This window comes from Gymnoscopelus microlampas (assembly GCF_963454915.1).
Source record: "Gymnoscopelus microlampas genome assembly, chromosome: 6".
Taxonomy (NCBI): domain Eukaryota; kingdom Metazoa; phylum Chordata; class Actinopteri; order Myctophiformes; family Myctophidae; genus Gymnoscopelus; species Gymnoscopelus microlampas.
In genome coordinates, this window is record NC_139943.1 from 50,001,887 (window position 1) to 50,021,252 (window position 19,366).

The 19,366-nt window shown below is 44.3% G+C and overlaps 1 protein-coding gene across 1 annotated transcript; it reads left to right on the top strand.

The window, feature by feature from the left end:
• Positions 1-845: 845 nt before the first annotated feature.
• On the top strand, positions 846-1,403 carry LOC311047038 (protein jagunal homolog 1-B-like; the record flags this gene model as incomplete). The annotated part of the gene is made up of 1 exon (XM_084059621.1): positions 846-1,403. The coding sequence occupies one exon, from the start codon at positions 846-848 to the stop codon at positions 1,401-1,403; it is 558 nt and encodes a 185-aa protein (XP_083915747.1).
• Positions 1,404-19,366: the final 17,963 nt, after the last annotated feature.

A 19,366-nucleotide genomic window follows, 5' to 3' on the forward strand; every position in this document is an offset into this window, starting at 1 on the left:
TTCACGCTCATCTTTTTAATGGTTTCCTGCTCCTTTCGGCGTGGCAGGAAGTCCCACGCCACGACCCGGCTGAGTCTGATGACAGGTCAGCAGTGACACACGACACAAAGCGGTCACTGAGGGCAGCATCACGTGAAGAATCCGGCCAGTCGCATTGTGTCTATTCAATTCTGAAATGGAGTTTGTTTCTAATAAGTGGACCGTTGGTTAACTTAACACTACGCTGTGTCTGTATGTCAGTGACAACTAAACCCCCTCTTGATTCCCGAAACATTATCGTCTCTGTCGGGTGGAAACCTATGGAGTTCCAGGACGGAGTCTATGATGTCAGACTTGGATAGGTCAGTTATCTCCATATACGGGGATGTCAGCCTGGAAACCAGACAAATCTGTCATTGAAAAAAAAAATAGCCCTCGGCAGATTCGGTCTGGCACCGCTCAATTGTGATTGGATTTCACTCCCTCCGAAGTAGTGAGGGACCAATCAGGGCCCAGTATGCAAATATGGGGCGGGTTTATCACCAGAGGTATTTTTTGTATTCACCGCTTGGAAATGCAGGTTCCACACAGAGATTCCAGACTAATATCTACGCAGTGATATTAGTTTGGCCATGCCAGGCTAGGGATGTCATACTTGAATAGGCCAGTTATCTGTATTTGTGTCCCGATTTAACAATTTAAAGATGGTCCAAATATGGAGCCATATAGGCTACGTCATAGATACATCATAGGTGACTGATGTCACAGGCTGGCCAAATGGTTTTAGTGTTTGGTTTGATCCCAAAGGAGTTAAACTGTAAACTGCATTTTGTTCAAAGGGTGTAACAGAAGAGCAAAAGGTCATCATGGCATCGCGAGCGGGTCCCAGAGTGGAGGGCACGGACGGCAGTGACTTCCGGCACCGCGAGACGGTCGCCGCGCGCTACCAGACGTGCGTGGCCTTGAAGTCTTCCATCCGTAAGCTCGACGCGCTCCACGTCCTCATCTGGCTGCTGCTGGCTGCTCAGGTGGTCGCCGGCCAGCTGAGCCCGGCGTCCCCCGAGTCGCCGCAGGTCGCTCCGTTCCAGTGGAGGTACCCGTACCTCCTCAGCATCGTTCCCACCGCGCTCAGCTTCGCGGCTCTGCCGCGCAACAACGCCCACCGCCTGGTCGTCTCCATGCTCAGCGCGGGGCTCTTCTGCGTGGCTCCGCTCCTCTACGGCGCCATCGAGATGTTCCCCGTGGCGCTGTGGCTCTACCGCCACGGGGAGGCCTATCGCTTCGTGTCGGGTTTCTCCTCCGTGTGCGTCGCCACGTGCCTGGTGATGGCGATTGTCGCGCCGCTGCATGGTTGGCAGATCTATTACAGCAAGAAGCTGCTGGACCAGTGGTTTACCAGCACACAGGAGAGGAAGACAAGATGAGAATATTAGAGGTGTCACAGAAATCGATACAAATCTAAATAATCAATCGTTGAATATTTTACCTTAAAATCAACAGTCAGATTACCATCAAGAGCTTGAAGAGGGATTCGGACGGTGCAGCGGTAAAGTACATGCCCACCACCACTAGGGGTCTAGGGGTTTGAATCCAGATGCACCGAGGTGGCTTGCCGTGCATCTGTACAAACACAACTGGCCGTGTTATGCTTTCGGGGGAGGGTGAACTATTTACACTATGTGTAATTATGTAGATAAATTGTTGTTTTTATTGATCTCTCTCTCTTCCCCATGCCCCCCCTTCTTCTTCCCTTTCTTTTTTATGGAGAATAAAGTTGATTCTGATGCTGATTCTACACATACTCGTATGGGCGTAGCCTGTCACTGGGGAATGTTGAGCAGAAGGAGTAGAATGGACGCGCCACGTCGTCCCTAACCTTGCTTCACCAGGCTTTCCACCACGGAGGAAAGCCTGGTATTCGTTCCAAATTGGCCAAAATAATTGTGTTCCGGTGCTGTTACGTTTGGCGTCGTATGGTTTTTGTTCCCCACATAATGTGAATAAATTAGTTTAGTCACGCTATTCTCGCCACGAGTTAGCATAAAAGATGGACATACCAAACGAAATGAAATGATTCTACCAAACTAAACACATTTTAAACTAGCGGAATCATTTTGGAGGTGCACTGCGCCAAAGGTTCTGGTCGTGTGTTCCGGCCGCCTGATGATATAAAGTTATTTCTGCTCCGACCCGATCAGAAACCCGAAAATGGTATTGATCCCAGGCTACGTCGTCCCATTGGGGGCTCCTCCCACTGCTCATCTTCTTCCTCCTCTTCAATCTTTCAACAAAAATCACACCCAGTGTGAAGTGAGTGGTGCCTTTGATGAGCTCATTATGCGCATGTGTTGCACTCCTGTTTGTGTTTAATTAGGGTAATTGGTTGCATCTTTGTTGCAATCAGCTGCAGCTGTTGAGGCCAGACACAAACATGTTGAGCCGTCCGCGCACATACGGACAGACGGTCACACACACACAGTCAAATGTAGCAGTGGTTGGCACACTCACAAAAAGTGCTGATCTACAAACTCACAACGTGTCATATGTAGTGCAGTAAAAAGTACAATATTTGCCTCGGAAGTGTAGTGGAGTAGAAATGTAACGGATTGAAAAACGGAGATATTCAAGTAAAGTATCTCACATTTGTACTTCTCTTCCTCTTGTAAAGCTGTCATTGAAGGGTTCCAATACAGCCTTGTGTGCCAGTCTGCCAGTCTACCAGAGCACCTGAGTCCCATTTAAACACACACACACACACACGCACGCACGCACGCAGGCTCTGTTCCATTCTGGTCAAACAGAATCAGGGTGCTGATATTGTGCAGCATGATAGCTCACTGGAAAGACTGCTACACCAGTGGGTCTCAAAGCGTGGTCCAGGGACCCTCATGGTTCCTTGAGGGAGTTCCAAATGGCCCCTTACGGGTGTGTTGCCAAGAGTGTAGAAATGGAACCAAATGGACAATTTGGTTCCATTTGTACACTCTCAGAGTTATGGGGGTCCTTGAAATTAATTGAACAGAGCCTGCATTAGTATCATTGGTAACACCTGTGAAGGCAGCCTTAGGCCCGCAATAGGCCCAATAGAGCCTATTGCGGGACCCTAAACAAATGTTTACTTTGTGTAGTGGGTCGACCGGGCCCGGAAATGTCCTCAATCCACAATTGTCCCGGGGATTGAGAGTGGAGGCCCGGACGAAGAATTCCAGGATAAAAGAAAAAAAAGGCGAGTGCCAATTCTGTTTTTAACTCCGTCCGAAATGTCTCAGAGAGGGTGAAAAAACAACCAAAACCCGAAGCCAAAGGTTTAGCCTGGCCTGTCCCCATAGCGGGACCATTGTGGTGTGCGGTATTGTATGTTATTCATATGGCTTCTGCTGAGTGTTGTGTTCCTGTGTGTCGTGTGAGTCATGCGTCACTTAACATGACGGATGCGTCGACCGCAACGCCAAGGTTGGATCAAGGTCACGGCGCAATTTGGGTTTTAGAACCGCGGTGCGACTCACAAGCGTCATCGCTTTAGTCTCTCTCCTGTGTGCTGTCTTTTGTGTGTCTTTCACTGTCACTGGGCCACGTTTTGCAAAGATCACTTAATCTCGAAGCTCAATAACAATCTTAAGAGAACACTGCAGCTATAGGATATATATATATATGTATATATATATATATATATATATATATATTTTTTTTTTACCACTTTAATACACCCTACTTCAGATTACTGGAGTCCATCAAGACTAATACTAGGCCCCCTCTTTTTTCCACTTTTTTCACTGTTCTTCAGATGGGGGGCCACTCTCTTAGCTCTGACCACTCGTTTTTGTGTTCACTGAGGTGGGGAGCTGGTGGCGGTGGTGGTGATGGAGGAGGGCAGCCATTCAGCCCTATGGCATGGATAATAGCCTGACTGGGCCCTCTCTCTCTCTCCCTCTCCTCCACATGCCCTCCAGTGCCACTAACTCCCATCAACAAATTCCCCACTTTTTAATTGCGTTCTCCTGGAATCCACCGGCAGGAGAAGAGGATGAAAAAAAAGAGGAGGGGGACGTAGAAAGTACCCCTATAGTCCTCGGGATGGTGCGCATTGTTTTGAAACAACAACCTGTGAACCCGTAGTACCAGGGAGAAAGAGGCACAACGGTCAAAAGCGCTGGAGGACTTTCGGGCCCTAAGCGGTCTCAGTGCAGTCGTCCCTGCCTTCTTTAATGACCCATCGGGTTCACAATTAATCTCCCCCCGCGCTCCGCTCGCTGTTAATAATACAAGTCTTCTCAGAGTCTCAATTGGCCCCCATTGGTGGGGTGGGGGGGGGGACAGGAGCACTGTTGTGTCCCCGGGGATTAGAAGGAGACAAGAGGGGGAATCAAAAGCCACTTTACAATACAGTAATCAGCATGTTTTCCCTCTGAAAGGCCCTCCACTCCCCCCGGTTGGAAAACACAGAGCATTACCCCCATTCTGCAGCCACACACAAAAACCCATTCAGCCAACCGCTTTATTAAATCGTCGTTGTCGGACGGAAACCTTGTATGTCCCGAAACTGTTTCCTTTTCAGGTAATGGAATGACATTTTCTGGAAATAGCAGATCTATAAGCCCACGATGCGTCGCATCGCGAGCTTGTACATCTGCTTGCACTACTTTGACTTGACACTCTTGTATGAAGAAGTATTGTATTTATAACATTAACGAGCGTCAACGAGTGTCAGCTGGACACAGACAAACACACCTGCCCTCTGCAGTGCTCTAATTTGAAAGTGACTGGAGTCTGTCTCATTTCTCTGCAAAAACCCTTGAATATGATGGAATATAGGATTACTGTGATTATGGTAAACTTTCACTAGCCTCCCCCCCATAAGAAAATAATAATAATAAAAAAAATATTAACTAGAAAATATGCTCCTCGGAGCACAAGTCTCCGCCAGCAGACCTGTGCTATAACCAAAGGAAATCACTTACCCTATCTTTAACCATAGTTTTCTAGAAATGTTCTGTGATGGATGATGGATGAAATGATGGATACTGTCTATAGGCCATGACCCATGTCCTATAGACAGAGTATCCATCCTATAGCCATGATGACCCATATACTATAGCCATAGATTAGAACATCTAAGGATTAGAACATGTTCGTATAGGCCTCTATTTCGTCATGCGTCTCGCTAGCCAATCAAAGCACACCCTTTCAACATATTGTCACGTGTCACTTGAAGCTTGACCAATGTTAGCTTAGTGGACACACGGAAGGACGAGAACGAAAACAATAGTCTCCTGGCGGAGACAATAATATGTGAATTATTTCGCGGACCCCCAGCGAACACTTTGAGAAGTGTGGTATTAAATGACGGAAAAAACATAAGAAGTTGAAATTTGGAGATACAAGGTTTCTGTCCGACAGCAACGATATTATGGATTAATCCTATGTGTTGTTGGGAGCCCCAGTACTCTGTAGAGTGGGAGCTTTTTTCTTAGGGGGCGGGGGTGTGGGGTGAAGAAGTGTCCACTCCAGTTAGGAGGGAGAGGGTGCTTGGGGGGGGGGGGTAAGAACACCCACAACCTGGCCTCTCTCCTCCTAGGATGCTTTCTCCTTCCCCTCACTAACCAGGGGGGTTAGCCTAGAGACCACCATGTTGCGGTGCGAATATCATGGAGTCGGACAAATTCTTTACTTTGCACTTAAAATCATTTACTGCCTATACGCTTGACTATACCAATAAATAGGGGAAAAGGGAGGTGGAACAATATGTTGGCATGTCATTGTCCAAACAATTCAAAGCATATCTGAAGGTAGGTGTCTGCCTAATAAACACAGATGGGCCCAATCCCACTAATTAGGGATGACACTAAGGATAACAATGGTCACTGTCCTATTGTCTTAAACTGTCCTAAAGTGCTTTAAAACATTACATTTCATTTTCCACATCTATCTTCAACACACCGTCTCTCAGACTACAAGTGGAGAGATACGTATACGGACTGAAGTGAGTTGTTTGCATAAATCCGTTGACCCTCATTTTTAAAACATGGCATCCCATGTTTTGGTGCATGGGATTATAGGCAAAAATAGTCAAATGTTATTTGACGTCTTAGATTACGATTGGATGGGTGGTTCGGACATCACAAGCGTAATGTTACCTAGAGCAAAGATGTCACAAATGTGACGTTCGGGTGAATGATCTGATCGGCGCTACTAGGGCCTGAACGTCTCCTTTCTCTTTTATTTCCTTTTTGAAAGCTGTGTTGTGAAATAGGCTCTATGCACAGCAGCCATATTGGAAAGACAATTGGGCCTCTTCCTTACTGTTACCGAGATACTAATGAAGGCTCTGTTCCATTCTGCTCAAACACAATCAGGTTGCTGATGTTGTGCATGTTGGCTCACTGGAAACACTCCGCTACACCAGTGGGTCTCAAAGTGTGGTCCAGGGACCCTCATAGTTCCTTGAAGGGGTTCCAAATGGCCTCTTATGAGTGTGTAACTCTGAGAGTGTACAAATGGAACGGGTCCATTTGGTTCCATTTGTACACTCTCAGAGTTATGGGGGTTCTTGAAATGAATAAGTGTGAGAACCACTGTGTTACACTAAATGGAACAGAGCCTTAATTAGTATAATTGGTAAGACCTGTTAAGGCAGTAATGCAGTAAGGCAGGGGCACAATTTATTTCCAATATGGCTGCTGTGCATAGAGCCTATTGTAGGCAGTGGCTCAGGAGGTACTCTAGCTGTTACAAGTTCGGAATTCAAAATTGACTTTAGTAAAAGTACAAAAGTATTGTCATCAAAATGGACTTAAAGTACCAAAAGTAAAAGTACTCATTATGCAGAATGTCCCCATGTCCCATTGTCCCATGCAGAATGTCCCATTTCAAATGTATAACAATGTTTTGAAAATAGCAGATCTACAAGCTCACAATGTGTCGTATCGCGACGCATTGTGAGCTTGTAGATCTGCTATTTTCAAAAGGCCGAAATGTATACAGAGCTGAAGTGGTTAATGTATGCTTTGTAATAATAAACAAAATGTACAAAGTAACTAGTAACTAAAGTTTTCAAATAAATGTAGTGGAGTAAAAGTACAATATTTGGATCCGAGATGTAGTGGAGTAGAAGTAAAAGTATTGTAAATTGGAAATATTCAAGTAAAGTACAAATACCTCAACATTTTACTTATGTACAGTACTTAAGTAAATGTACTTAGTTACTTTTCACCACTGCAGAGATCAATGATTTGTTTTTTTTCCCTTTCTTTTCTTGCCTGTATTTATCCAGGGAGGGATAGCTGAGTACACACGACACACACCCTGGGTGTCCATTCATGCAGTTCAACACTTTCATTCACACCTTGGCTAGAGGCTGTCCAGGTCAACCACAGTGTAGAGTGTCTATACTGGCTTATATGTTCACATGCATACTCAAATGCTAAAGAGTCACTTAGAACAGTGGTTCTCAAACTTTTTCATGTCAAGGACCCCCAAATTGACACTTATTAGCCCGCGGACCCCCATTTCAAAAGATATGCCAGGGACCCCCCTAAGAGAAGATTTTTTACGGCTCTAACAGTGATTCTCAACCATTTTAATTTCAAGGACCCCCAGTTTGACATGTATTAGGGCTACAGACCCCCATTTAATGGCATATCTATCACTTGGACCGCAATTTATATTGTAAAATCTATGTCAATTTAACTCTGAGAGTGTACAAATGGTTCCATTTGTACACTCTCAGAGTTACAGACCCATAAGGGTCCATTTGGTGCCTAATCTATCATTTAGCTGGGGACCCCCTGGAACTCCCTCAAGGACCCCTGGGGGTCCCCGGACCCCACTTTGAGAACCAATGACTTAGAACCACCAGTGATGGACAAATTATACTCATACCCAGTTACTTGAATCAAAGTATACATCCTGCTGGTCAAATATTACTCAACTACAAGTGAAAGTTGCTCTGTCAAATTTGTACTTGAGTTAAGGTCCTGGAGTAGCTACTTGCTGTAGTTTAAAGCAATAACTATAAAGCAAGTACTCCAGTACTTTAACTCAAGTATAGTTTAAAGTTTAAAGCAATAACTAAGTATTCAAAAAGTGCACATTACAAAGTTGCGTTGCTGTATAAACATTTTGACATTTTAACCCCCAAAGAATCTAAGAATCTTCCAGAAAATATAAAAAAAAAGAAAGAAAAATAAGTTAGAATAGCAGATCTAAAAGCTCACAACGCATCACAATGCGTTGTGTGTGTGTCTATTTGTTATAGGGTTTAAGTGGTTCATTCATTATGTACCTGTCCCCTTCCTAGAAATGGAGTGTTGAGATGTAGTGGAGTCAGAGTCATCCAAAAATACAAATACTCAAAAAAGTGACAGTACTCAAGTACTTCACCACTGCTTAGAACCGCACCGCTACCCCCATAATATGAATTCCATTATTATATCAGGCATTGCATGTTGTGAAAAAAAAAACGGTATGCAGCGTAAAACGAGGACCATCTGATCTGGCGAGACGAGGAGGAGAAACCAGACGGCTGTGTCACAGCGCTTAAACATCGATGGCGTTTCCTCTTAATAATGCTATCAAAGGAGCTATTATAATGGCCCGTGTTTTTTCCACTATGTCTGGGCCGTGATGTACCATGAAAGGCCAGATCCATGTGTTATACGACGAGCAGAGGAAGTATTTGATTTCCCTTTTCGTCGGGGTTTGGCTGATCAAAACCACAATAACATCTGATTCGGTTTAAAAGGCCCCCGTCATGTGCCGCCCCGGTCACACCATTGATCTGCACCATGGAACAGAACACAGTGCACGTCAAGGACACACTATGCAGTCCCTACGAAGGCCTTTTCCTCCCCTCAATGCTCTGTCTTGACGTTTCAGAATCGATGAGAAACAAAAACCTTCTTAATGTTAGCTGTTGTGTCCCAAACAAAACAACATAATGGCATCCCTCGGTTGGAAAAAAACAACAAACAAGCGAAAGCTCACAGTCTCTCAGCAGTTGACCTTTTCTCAGACCGCACCCTACAACTGTGCCAAATGTTTTGGGATAATCTTATGAAGGCACTCAGGCAGTTAGGGCAATAGTCTACACAAGGTGTTGTGAGCTTGTAGATCAATTATGTTATTTTACTATGTCAACATTGGCTGCCGTGAAGGTGTTGTGACTGTGAGCTTGTAGACCGTCCGTGTGTGTCCGTGTCCGTGTCCGTGTGTGTGTGTGTGTGTGTGTGTGTGTGTGTGTGTGTGTGTGTGTGTGTGTGTGTGTGTGTGTGTGTGTGTGTGTGTGTGTGTGTGTGTGTGTGTGTGTGTGTGTGTGTGTGTGTGTGTGTGTGTGTGTGTGTGTGTGCGTGTGTGTGTGTGTGATAACGTGGCCAAGTCGCTTCTTTTGGGCTTGTTTTCATAGACCTGTCTGCTTGTTTCTCTCACAAAATCTGGCAACACTGGTTCTAGGCTACATTGTAAAACTGCTGCCATGTAAAAAGGCTTATTAGGCTACCTGTGGTCTGGCACACAGTGCTACAATAGATTGTGCGTTTGTTTTGGCACAGCTAGGCAGGCTGCTTGTGCCTTTTGGTTATGGTGATGCATTGTCTAAGCCTATCAACCCCAAGAACACCATTCAAAACAGAATAGAATATGGCATTGAGTTCAATGGAGAAGTGGCCCCTGTTACTCAATACAGACAACATGCTTTGTTTTAGTTGCACACTGTGGCTCTGTAGGCTACCTGTTTTATTGTGTCTAATGGTGACTAGCATAGGGTCGACAACCCTGCAGGCTTATGCAAAGGCCAAAATGTAATTTAGATAGCATGTTACAGTATGTAACAGTATGTTACATACAGTATGTTTCAACGTACAGAATATAGATTTGTTGTATATTCTGCTGTTAGACTGATGATAGGTTCTTGGTTTACCTATGATACTAGATTACTATGACAAATATTTTAACCCATCAGTTATGATTGCATATGATAATACAATTCTGGAGTGGCTGGGTGTGGTCTCCCTACTCTTCCATTGAGACATTTAGACCCTTGTGGCGGGGTAAGACACCAACTGGTTAACGAGTAGTACTGCCTGAAGACTATAAGCACAATGTCACCCCTATGCCTTTCGGCTGAGCGGTAGATTTGGTTTCGCCCGGAATGGAGTGTCAGGTGTGATGTGTGATAGGAGAGTATCAGCAATAATGCAACGAAAGACACTGGTGAGACCAGCTATGTTGTATGATTACTTTAGAGACAGTCACACTGAGCAAAAGACAGGAAGCAGAGCTGGAGGTAAGCAGAGACTAAAATGCAGAGGTTCTCTCTGGGAGTGACGAGGATTGATAGGATCAAGGAACGAGTACATCAGAGGGACACACAGCGCATGTTAGAGGTTTTGGAGATAAAGCCAGAGAGGCCAGACTGAGATGCTTTGGACATGTCCAGAGGAGGGATAGTGAGTGTATCGGTAGAAGGATGCTGAGGTTGGAACTGCCAGGCAGGAGGCCTATACAGGAAGAGAGATGAAGGTGCAGAGTATCAGTGTACGTGCGTCTGTTTCGTGGCCATGCTGATGTTTGTGAGTCGCAGACAGCATGAAGAATGCTCAAAACTCAGAGTGTTGAGAGACGCGTGGTGGCGACGCGTCGGTCCACACAGAGTGATGCTGATTTTCTTTTTTGAGGTATTTCTTTCAGGGCTTTTCTTGCCTTTATTGATAGACCACAGTGTAGAGAGAGAGACAGGAAACAGATAGAGAGAGAGAGAGAGAGAGACTGAGAGAGAGTTGGGGAGTGACTTGCAGCAAAGGTCTGACACACACACACACACACACACACACACACACACACACACACACACACACACACACACACACACACACACACACACACAAGCACGCACACCGCTTAAATTCAGATGTGCCTGTTCACAATGATTTTCCTCTGCGCTCTCACGTTGCTTTTGCTCCTTTGCGCTGACACTTTGCAAAGCTGTTTTGCAGTCCACCGACGGCCATCACATTTTCCTTCCCATGTCACCCCTCTCTCTCTCTCTCTCTCTGCCTGTGTGACACACACAGAGGGGACCGCGAGAAGAAGAAAAAAAGGTCAGGTCTTACGCACTTTCACCGCGCGCGTATCAGGAAAAATCGTTACCCTGCGGCCTGCGGAAGGTTTAAAAACAGAGGGCACAGCCAACGCGAAGTGAGTCTCCCCGCTATATTGGGCCGTGTGGTGGAGTTTACTGTACTGGGGGGGAGAGAGAGAGAGAGAGAGAGAGAGAGAGAGAGAGAGAGAGAAACAGACATGATGAGTGCATGGCAGAGAAGGGGACAGAAAGAGAGAGAGAGAGAGAGAGAGAGAAACAGTGTGTGAATGATAACCTTACCTCGCCACACTGCGCCATGGAACGCTGCCATGTTAATAGTTTCCACAAGGGGCGAGAGACGAGAGAGAGAGAGAGAGAGAGAGAGAGAGAGAGAGAGAGAGAGAGAGAGAGAGAGAGAGAGAGAGAGAGAGAGAGAGAGAGAGAGAGAGAGAGAGAGAGAGTGTGTAGTGGAGGATACTTCCTGTGTGGCTTGATGGGTGCTGGCCACAGGACGGAGGAGGAAAGCCCAGCTGGGTGCATGTGGAAGAAGTGATGAAAAGCACCCTCCCCTCCGCGCAAATAAAAAACTGTTTATGGTCTTACCAGGGCCCCCCCCTCCTCCCCCTCCTCCTCAGGTTGCTATGGCAGTGCTGTAGCAGCTCAACAAGGCTCCCCCGCAGAGAGGCCTATTTGGGCACAATATTGTAAACCAGTGGTTTTCAAACTTTTTCATGTCAAGGACCCCCAAAATGAATTGTATTTGGCCGCGGACCCTCTCTCAAACTACACTACACCACAAAGACCCACGTACCTGTCAAACTACTTCACAAACGTCAATCAAGTCCACAATCACAACACCAGAGGGAGCTCCACTAATCACGTTCAACACAGATTTGGCTCTAGCAAGGGGTTAAATTCGTTCTCCTGCTATGCCACAAAAATGTGAAACGCCGTAAAGGAGTGTAAATCCCTACTCTCCTTCAAAACCGCACTTATAGGTGGCTGCAATTCGAAACTCGTCCATGTAAAATTCAAAGCCTAACACCCCGCCCCACACCCCAAACTGTTTGCTGTACATCTTTTTGTAGTAGTGTATATTTATCTGTCATTAATGTTTCAATGAATTGAGTACAAAGGACCCCAATGGAAACACGCCATAGGCTTTCTTGGGTTTAAAATCCTCTTAGCAGACCTTGTATTGAATTGTACTTTCCTGTGTTTTTTTTTTTTTTTTTGCAAACTGCTAATAATAATTCAATCAATCAAAAAAAAAAAAAAATAGACTTTTTGTTTTTACAAAAACGTATCACTTCTAGAATCTAAACAGCGGTTGGATTTGCACTCCCTCTGAAACATGTCCTACTACAACAGAACAAAATGCAGGATCAAGTGCTCTTAAAACCTGATTGTAAAGCAAAACCAGTAATCCAACCAGTACATACTCTCCAACCACCACTACACTGTAACAGCCCTGAGTGTTAGCTCTATCTCTGAGAGTGTATCGTTGCTGTTCAGGCATATAAACCTCGTATCTCCATATTTCAACTTTTTAAAATGTTTTTTCGTAGATTAGTGCCTATACTTCATCATTCAAGAGTGTCGCACAGTAGTGAAAATAGACGATCTGCCAGCTCACAGCGCGTCGCCATGCGACGCGCTGTGAGCTGGCAGATCTGCTATTTTCACTACTTTCATTTTTACAAATATATGATGATAAAAAAGGAACAATATTGTACATACAAGTTGGCATGTTCTCCCCGTGTCTCCTAGGGTAGTTAATACCTACACAAAAACATGTAGTAATCCTGGTCTCTATACCGCCTCCCCCATGACAGCCGGGACGCCTGATGGAGGGGAAGGGAACTGGTTGGAATAACGTGTTCCTTCCACACGCTACGTCCAACCAAGGAAACTCCCCCCTGTCAGGTGACAAGAAGGTCATCAGTTGGCTCTCATGCATTGAAGGAAGCATGAGCTTGGCCCTGGGCTCCCTAGGCTGGTGGGGGGAGTGTAGCGCCTAGGATCACTTAGAAAATTGGCACCGGGTGAAAAAAAAGGGTTACAAAATCGTGGGATAAAAAATGATTAGAAAAAATATATATTGGACATACAAGGTTTCCATCTGACAGCAATGGTGCATGTGCCCCCTCCCAGAGTTCAAAGAACACTGAGGATTCTTGCTGTGTGCTGTGTACATACATGCCAGTGATGATCATGGAGCCAGACGCTCCTGTCCTCAGGTGGTGAGATATGATTTCGGGCGGCGCCCGCGAGACAAAAACAAACTTTCTGGGGCCTACGTGGTATTATAGCTGCTCCAAACCACCACAGAGGCCTCCGGCAGGTCGAGGTTAGGCCTCGGCTGGTACACACTACACACTACACACTACACACTACACACGCGCACGCACACACACACACACACACACACACACACACACACACACACACACACACACACACACACACACACACACACACACACGCAGCAACAATCCACAGTGGTGGAAGAAGGAGTATACTCCCGATTTGTTTTACTCGAGTAAAAGTTGCAAAATCTCGATATGAATACAAAAATATTCTGTTACAAGTAAAAGGCCTGTTTTCATTCATTTACTTGAAAGTAAAAGTTTACAAGTGTATTGGCACCAAAGTATACTTGCAGTACCAAAGCATTTCTTTCTAATTTTGTCAAAAAATAAATCTTTTTCTTTTTTTTAAATAGCAGATCTACAGTACAAGCTTGCAACGTGTCGCAACCAGCTAACTCCATTTTGATGCTTTTGCATTTTTTTCCCATAAATCAGGGCCATTGAACACCCTTTACGTCAAATATAAAAAAAAATATTGAACCAATGAAAAGCATTAAAAAGCGCTTCTGACAAAACCAGCTAACTCCATTGGATCCTCAAACTTTCTGCTAAACCAGCGAAGTCCAGCGGAGTTAGCTGGCTGACTCCAGGCTCCACCCCCTTTTGACCTCCAACCTCATTGTGAGCTTGGAGGTCCATTCAGCTGTTCTTATCAATGATGAACAAAACCTCCACTTTTTTTCATTTCCTGGAAAATGAACATTTTGGAGTTAGCTGGTTCCTGCCGGACAGCAGAGATATAGTGTACGACATGTACATATTTTTAGATTTTTGCCCTTCACTCTCTACTGTTTGATATATTTTCTCCTTGCTATCCTTGTCCACCCCCCTCTTCTTATTTTTCTTTTTGTCTTCCTGAAAACAACAAAAATGATGCAGCTTGGCACAAAAACCCACTTCTTGACAACCCTATGATGTGACAATACATTTTTTTTAAAGTCAGATTTATTTTTGGGCTTTTATGCCTTTATTTGACAGGACAGTTAGGCTGACAGGAAATGGAGGAGAGAGATGGGGAGTGACGTGCATCAAAGGCCGTCGGGATCGGGAGTTGAACCTGCGGTGTGTCAGGCTACATTGAGCCTATACAGTAGGTGTCTGCCAGGTGACGCCAGCGATCCAGGCCGATGTGACAAGAAAGTTGATTCTGGGGTAGTAGTATAAAGTATCCAAAAATGGAAATACTCAAGTAAAGTAAAAACAAATACCTCAACATTGTGCAGTACTTGATAAAAATGTACTTAGTTACTTTCCACCACTGTGTTCATCTAACTCGGAGTGTGTAAAAACATACTTTTTTCCCCTCCCTTTCTTTCTTTTTTTTTGTTGCATTTTTTAACACGGTGGATTTAACTGTGTGGAACAGCAGAGTGTAGTAAAATGCATGTTGAGGTGGCCCTTTGCGAAACGGTGGCTTTTTAAGAAAAGCCTCGGCCTCTCTCCCTCGGGGAGATCGGTGACCCCGGGCGCAACCGAGGCGTAACGGCGTTTCCCCGCCTATAGGGGGAGTGGCGCTGCTGTGACACCCTTAAGCGCTTTCAAACCGAAATAGCGAGGAGTATATTTAGTGTGAGTCAACATCTCCGGCTGAGAGTAGTAGGCCTACCCTATGCTTCAGTGAGAAAGCCACAAGGGTCTTAAACGTCTTTATTGTGCAAAACATATAGCGAGGACAGTCATATTCCGGAGGAAAAAACAAGGATTTTTAGTGACTTGCATGATGTCTGGATTCTGTACTTTGCTTTATATATCGTCGCTGTCGGGCAGAAACCTCTTATCTCCATACATAATATAATTTTTCGTAAATTAACGCCCTACTTGATCATACTACAGCCTCACAAAAAAAGCATTAAAAAAAGCTGATCCACTCGAAACGTGGCTCGAAACGTGGCGCGAAGCGACGTGTTTTGAGCTTGTAGATCTGCTACTTTTGCTAGTTTGGAATTTTAATCCTGAAAAGTAACAGTTTTGGACATAATAGGGTTTCCACCCGACAGTGATATAATGTCCATAGGGAAATGATGGACCCATTTGTACACTCTCAGAGTTACAGACATGTAAGAGTCCATTTTGATTCTTAACGCTTTAATTAAGGACCCCCTGGAACTCCGCCAAGCTCACAGCGCTTGAGCTTGTAGATTGCCTATCTTCCAAAAAAAGTGGAAAATATTGAATATATAAATAAAATAAAAAGTTTAACAACACAAATCTGGGGGGGGAGGGGGGGCAAATACATATTAATTTGGGGGGTCTGTGGTCAAATACATATTAATTTGGGGGTCCTTGACACGAATATGTTTGAGAGCCACCGCCCTAAAAAGTAGACACTCTGTGACACACTCCCTAAAGCAGCTTCAGGAAGGTTCTTTAAATCCTCCACTGCCCCGCCCCCCTCCCCCCCTCCACATGCATAGTGTCACACAGACAGACACACACACACACACACACACACACACACACACACACACACACACACACACACCTGCTACAAACAGCTGGTTGATAGAATCTCTGTTATTTGGAAGTAAATAAACAACTTTGCAATGTAACGTTACACCACATGGAAGAACAGTAGAGTTGTCAGTGTTGCCAGTTGAGAGAGAAGTTAGTTATTCTTCATGACAAACTGCTCTGGACGTTTTGTTTACAACAACAGTGTTTTTTGTCCAGGTGAGTTAGCATACCTGCAGTTAGCTGCTTAGCATTAACATGTAGCCTATATGCAGAGCTGACTTGACTTGTTGTTAATTTAACTGTTATTATTTTACTTGGTAAAATCAGGATTGTTGTGGGATGTGTGAAGTGAATATGTTGTTGTATTGAGCTGTGTTTAGCTGTGATGCATGCTGATGCAACAAGCATCAACAAACATTAAAGTGTGTGTGTGTGTGTGTGTGTGTGTGTGTGTGTGTGTGTGTGTGTGTGCGCGTGCGTGCGCGTGCGTGCGTGCGTGCGTTTCAGTTGTGGTTAAGCCTACAGGTAGGCAAAAATAAAGTCCAGATATGTAGATTATTTAGACAATTAGATCAATTAAGGTGCTTGAAGGTGCTGTGACTGTGCATGCTTGCCTCTTTATATATTATTTGACAATTTTGCCATTGTTGAGGTATTACATTTAAAAAGGTATTAAAAGTCCTTAAATTGTCCCTTCACTGTCATCTGGGGACCCCCCAAAATTATGTGGGTACCCACCAAGGGGTCCCCACCCACAGGTTGAGAACCCACCGCCTTACAGAAGTCCCTGGCCACTAGTTGTTACACCAGAATTCTACTGTATCTACCTTACAATACTAAACAATGAGTGAGAAGCTGGGCAGCCAGGAGAAAAGAAGCCAGGGACCCCCCCCCCCAATCCTGACAAGTAGTTCCACAGATAAATATTGTGAAAATTGCAGATCTACGTGAGTTTGTAGATCGGCTATTTTCACAATTTTGTCCAATGTTTGACCAGTTTTTATAGTATAGTTTATTGATTTCTTTCTTTCTCTCTTTCTTTTTTAGGTATTAAAAACGTCTTAAAAGTCCTTAGATTGTCACTTCACTGACATCTGGGGACCCCTCCAAAACCATGTGGGGACCCCCTGGAGGTCCCGGCCTACAGGATTGAGAACCACTGACTTACACAACTGAGTAGAAGACGGCTCAAGGTAGGAACCTCCAACATAATAGAACCTCTGTTTTGTTTTGTTTTTTTGCTGCTGTTGCTGCTTGTGTTGCATGCTGTGTACCAAAAAAAGTGTGTCAAGCTGTTGTTCTATTGTTGTCAGATTGGAACCCGGTGACTGGGTGGCATTGCAACATGTTCAGTGCCCAGCGTTGCCAGGTCTGCTTATTATAATAGATTTTTTTTGCAAATAGCAGATCTACAAGCTCACAACGCGTCGCATCGCGACGCGTTGTAGATCTGCTATTTGAAAATAGCTGATGTATATGTTTAAAGGGCTCATGTGGCCCATAGCCGCGCTTCTTTTGGGCTTGTTTTCCTAGACCTGGTTGCTTGTTTCTCTCACAGAATGTGGCAACACTGTGAGTGACTGTTTCTGGCTGATGTGAATCCACAGTGTCTGTTGTCTTTTTCAGTTGTTGACGTGAGTTATTACAGGGGACAGTATATGTATACCAGGTAGTGAGTTATTACAGGGGACAGTATATGTATACCAGGTAGTGAGTTGTTACAGGGGACAGCACAGTATCTGCATTACTATTGGCTGTGTTGTGTTGTGTTGTGAATCTACAGTGTGTTATGTTTTGGCTGCTGTAGGCTGTATTATGATTGGCTTGGTGGCAACACCTCTGTCTAGTACATACATGGACAACTGGCGGCCCGGGGGCCACATGTGGCCCCCACCTTCACTTAAATGTGGCCCGCAGGTTAATATCGGAATACTGATATATTATTGACTTCAGCTGTTACAATTGCAAACATGACCCACTTTAATTACTTCAGTCTACTAGTAGCTTAATGACTAATATTAACATTCTATTGTCTTTTTTATGTCCAATGTATTTGTCTTTAAGTTCATAAAGTTAACATAACTATAACTAAATGCATTTGAAATTAAATACAAATACAAAAATAGCAGATCTACAAGCTCAAAACGCGTCGAAGTAGATCTGCTGTTTTTGCTATTTTTGAATTGGAATTCCGATATTTTAGTTTAGCTATTTTTTAAGTGGAACCCTGAAAAATAACATTTGTATTACTTTTGTGTGACATATAATGGCCCGAAAGTATATGCAATGTGGCCTTCTGGAGTGACTGTGGAAATATAGTGGCGCTCTCCATCATCAAAGTTGCCCACCCGTGGTCTAGTAGGACTATTCCTCATGGACGTTCCTCTTTTCCTTCTTTAATTCTTCCTTTCTTTGGTGTACTAATGTGATTCAAGCAAGTTGCTCTATTGCTCAATGACTGGCTCCGGAATTGAATGCTTGAATACAGGTTGTGGTGTTGTTGTTATTGTTGTTGAAGGTAGTGAGTTGTAACCAAGGGTGCAGCTTCCTGGTCTGAAATTGAGTCCATATAGGAAGTGAGTTCAAGTGACAGTTCATATGAAGGGCCTGTAGTTTCGCTGTTTTACCCCTGCTGGTGTCAGCAGTTATTTCTCTCAATGCAAAGTGGGTGGGTTTTTGCCGAACTTTAGACTTGATTTCTTACCTTAATAAACATTGTCATCATAAATACTATATGCTTCCAGTCGCTAGTTTAAAGTCTTCTTTTAATCATCATGATATGCGTTTTGGTAAATGATGGTCCCATTTATTTTAAAATTGACGATAAAGTAGGTTATGCTCTAGGAGGGGCGGGATGATTTGATTGACAAGCTACCCAACCAATAGCATTCATTTAGGGATTGATTTCCGGTTGCTTTTTTGTATATATTAAAGATGGCGGATTTCAAATAGCTGAAAAAAAGGCTTCATTTACGGTCTGTAGAAACCAATTGTGTCACTTTGTCCATTATTTTTTACAGTCTATGGTTGTAACGGGGTACTGTATATGTGGTAAATGGCGCATTTATATAGCGCTCTTATCCAAAGCGCTTTACATAGATTGTGCATTGCATTCACACATTCACACACACATTCATACACCGATGGCGGAGGAAACCATGCATTCAACTTTGCTCATCAGGAGCAATTAGGGGTTCAGCATCTTGCTCAAGGACACTTCGACGCTAACTCTGGGGGAGTCCGGGATCGAACTGGGAACCTCGCGGTTGCCATCTGGCCGTTCTACCGGCCACTCTACCCCTGAGCCAATGTATCAATTAGCCTATGTGTGAGTTTGCTATATCCTTCAGAGTTCAAGCTAGAATGTAACTTTTTAATGTCAAGGACCCCCAAATTCATGTGTATTCGGTCGCGGACCTCCATCTGAAAATATGTTGTGCCAGGGACCCCCAGAAGAGTAGATTTGTGGTAAAAAATATTCAAAATT